At 43.5% G+C, this 3895-nt stretch overlaps 1 protein-coding gene across 1 annotated transcript in view; it reads left to right on the top strand.

The window, feature by feature from the left end:
• Positions 1-3567: 3567 nt before the first annotated feature.
• The window catches only part of GNPTAB (N-acetylglucosamine-1-phosphate transferase subunits alpha and beta), a 38284-nt gene continuing 37956 nt past the window's right edge, over positions 3568-3895 (top strand). Inside the window, exons 1-2 of the mRNA XM_014307032.2 lie at positions 3568-3587; positions 3704-3890. Coding sequence (XP_014162507.2) covers positions 3568-3587; positions 3704-3890 — 207 coding nt within the window. The remainder of the gene's footprint in view (positions 3588-3703; positions 3891-3895) is intronic.

Consider the following 3895-nt stretch of genomic DNA (forward strand, 5'->3'; position numbering starts at 1 on the left):
ATCATAATCCCCAGGAGGCATGCCTTTGTGTTAAGTGCTGCTATGTGCACCTTTGAGTTAATACAAACACAAGAACAGTCAAGCAGATCATTCCAAGAGCCCAGTGGTTTACATGGATAACAACTTGGTAAGGCCCTTAAGTGTATGTTGGATTATAATGGCAGCGGCTAATTTTTACATATCCTGACATCTAGTGGAATTTATTGCTCCTAGCAGAATATCTGTGTTCATTTGCATCTCCAGTGACTGGGACAAATGGAGAAAGTTAGGTATTTTGTTCTTGGATACAATTATAAAGTTCTCACCTGGAAAACTGCACAAGTAGTGCACTAGATAAAATGTGAAAGCAGAAGAATTTGGCCTAAGCCCTGCTCCTTTCCGACATATGCCCACAAAGAGAGCTGCAAAGGGATACAAGGCCCCTGATCTGGTTTCTGGTTTTAAGCTTGGAAATAATTTCTAGTGACAGATATAGAATAATCCCAGTGACTTTGATAGATTGTCTCAAAAGGTATTTGAGCCTGCATCTGGTACGTGTACCTTGCCATTAATTAGCAAGCTGAGGGGGGCCTTGTTTTCATCCCTATTCCATGCCTTTCACAGAATCACAGAATCATCAAGGTTGCAAGAGACCCTTAAGATCCTCCAGTTCAACCATCAACCCACCATATCCATCCCTAAAAGGCATCGCCAAGTGCCACATCCAGAACATTTCCAGAGACAGTGACTCTAACACCTCCCTGTGCAACTTATTGCAGTGCCTGACCAGTTATTCAGTGGCTTTTTTTCCCCCCTAATATCTAATTTAAACCTCCCCTGGCACATCTTGAGACCATTTCCTCTCATCCTTTCACTTGAGACCTGGCAGAAGAGGTCAACCCCCAAATCACTACAACATCCTTTCAGAGAGCAACGAGGTCCCTCCTGAATGTCCTCTCCAGACCAAACAACCTCATTCATCTGGAATAATTAAAACTTTGATGGACAGAAGATGGGAAGAGACTATGAGTCCATGGCAAAATGGAACATAGGGGAACATCAGGAGTATAGAGCCCTGTTTCCTGTCACAAGCTGGTTAGGCTGTCTCTCAAGGCTTGATAGGTATTCCTGCTATTCCTGTTTGAAATCTATTCCAGAACATGGTTTTGTCTCCTTTTGTGTTTTGTTTTGCTTTGTTTGCTTTGGGTTTTCCTGTGTTTTGTTTTAACCTTGTGACAGTATTGCATTTAGTTTAAGTAAATTTCTGATGTCCATTTCTGTGATGTGAGAAAGCCAAAACTTTTAGTGTCTCTTTAGAAAGAAGGATCTGGTTGTTCCTTTTCATGCACCAATTTCAGTTTAAATATATATTCCTTGAATATAAGTGTTCTACAAGAAAGGACAGATACAGTGCAATCATGATTTGTTCAGCACCTTTTTATATCTCCGTGTCTAATGGTATGCTTTGTCTGATACTTTTTAAAATTATTTAAAGATTATGTGAATTTTTATGGCTTTATCACACTGGTACCATATGGAAGTATTTATTAGTCTGTATAAATGCATCATCTCACACCTTGTACTAATTATTAACCCAGGTCTTGAAGTAATTCAGCATCCCCTGACTGGTTTTCTGCTTTTCATTGGTGACATATCTCTCATCTTCATCTTTTCAGCACAGTCAGTTTCATTTCTGCATTTACACTGGATTGTTGACCAGAAATAGATTTTTTTGACCAGAATCTGCATACGTGCTATACCTCAGTTCTCAATGAGAACCTCAGTCTGCTGACTCAGGATACCAGGCTATCACTGGCACAGTGCTTGAGGCAGTGGTAAAGAGGTGCTGCTAGGCAGTAATAATAGCTCAGTAATAATAGTTTAATAATAATAACAGCACAGTGCTTGAGCAGGAGGGGCACGTGAGGGAATATGCAAAGATTATATTCCCCTAGGATAGTACTTCAGTACATGGGTGAGAACACAAAGGAGAGAAAAGTTCAGTTAGTCTTCTGTGTACCAAGCCTGGAAGGCTGGGTTATCACAAAGGGCCAAATAAGTATTATCAGGCTGATAACACACATAAGGAGGAGGAACACAGCACTGTGAGGTGGGTTCTGAGGCTCTTCTGGTAACCCCTGATGAATTCGTCATCCTGTCCTACGACCAATTGTCTGGAAAACCCACAAATTCCAGAGGTTTATGTCCAAAAAGGAGACAGAGGAGTCCTGCAACTTTATTTGAATGAAAGAAGAGAGTGCACCAGGGCACACAGCCACGGGATTTCCTCTCTTGAGGTTTTCCAGGGCACAGCCTCCTTATAGCCTAAACTCCCAGCCACACGTTGTCCTTTTCCTCTCCTCACTAGCTGAAGGTACAGGGAAGGTACAGCCTTCCAGAACCACCTACCACGTATTCCCCCTCGAAATCACTATTTCACCCCAAAGTTCAGAAACTCAGGCTTGTGCAGACCCTTGTCTGTTCCAGAAGCCAAGCTGTCTGGGCTCTGCAGCAAACCTGCCCTAAGTCAGGAGGGACATTAAGCCCCATTTCAGAGAGGTGAACACCCATCCCTTCACCCATCAGTTTGTAAGGAGCTTTCCTCTCACCTTGGAGAAAGACAAAGGCTGTGACACTAAAAAGTAAACAGGAGGAGGGCTCAGTGGCTCTAGAGAGACGTGCCAAAGAGCCGTGCCCTCTTGGACATTTCTTAAAGTACAACCATGTGTAGTCCTCTCAGACTACCACTGTGCAAATATACTGGGACAAAGTTCTGGAAAGGGTCAGGCACTGTTACTTCCCACAGGAAATACAGGATCACAAGGACCACGGTTGTGACTCTGAAAAGTCACTGCAGGGAGTTTTAAGAAATACTTAGAAGACCTTTGGATGCAGGGATAGACTACAGAGATGGGTGCTAATATGCCTGGCCTCTTGCAGGCCTCTGACACCCTGTCATTCTGCTCTGGTGTGAAAAACGCCAATCACTTGCTCTTAAAATTTTAAGTTTAATAGTAATAAAATGGTTATAAAAATAGTAACACAATTAGAATAATAATAATTTGGGCAAATTGAGATTAGGATGAGACAATAAGAACAAAGAGTTACAGATGGTCCGGGTACCTTTTCTGGGCAAAATAAGCCCGAATAAGGACACATGTTAACAGAGGATTAACCCTTAAAAACAACAGCCTGTTGCATATTCATACACTTCATGCATAAATTCCATTCAAACAAAGATTCTGTCTGGTTAGTGTCAACTTCTTCCTCTTAATCCTGACATCGTCTTCAGGGCTGATCGAGGTGGGAAGAAGTCAGTTTCTTCTGATAATGGGGCAATAAATTCTCTTTCTCTGAAAGACTTAGGTGTCCTGTGGCTGCTATCCGGCGCGAGTACCTCATTCCTTTCTATTTTAACATTATGTTATAACCTAAAACTATACTTAACACACAAACTAATACAGCATGGCTTTCTAACATAACACATATAATATACATTTTAATATTTGCGAAAAGCCAATCATAATAGGCATTTTTCACATCTGGTCACCAGCGGTGCCTCTGCCCCATCAGTGTTTGACAGCGGTGATGGCAACAGCGGCGTGCAGGTGGCTGGACTTCATGGCAAAATCCAGTGTCAGCTGCCAGCTACCGATCGCTAGCTGGCTTCTTGTTTCTTCCTCAAGAGCTGTTCTTGAAGAACTCAATCAGTAACCCCCTCTAGCCTGCTGACTCCCATCCCACGAACCCATTCCCGCACTTCATTTCTGCGCGGTAACACGCACGGACCGCTTAAATTCAATCTCAGCACGCAGCTCGGCCGCATCAGCGCGACGCCCGCAAGCCCTCAGCGATGGAACGGCCAATTCGCCGCCTCCGCGCGGGGCCGGCAGCGCCGCTCCCTCCGCGAGGCGCC

The sequence above is a fragment of the Geospiza fortis genome, unplaced genomic scaffold (genome assembly GCF_000277835.1).
Source record: "Geospiza fortis unplaced genomic scaffold, GeoFor_1.0 scaffold10, whole genome shotgun sequence".
NCBI classification, from domain to species: Eukaryota; Metazoa; Chordata; class Aves; order Passeriformes; family Thraupidae; genus Geospiza; species Geospiza fortis.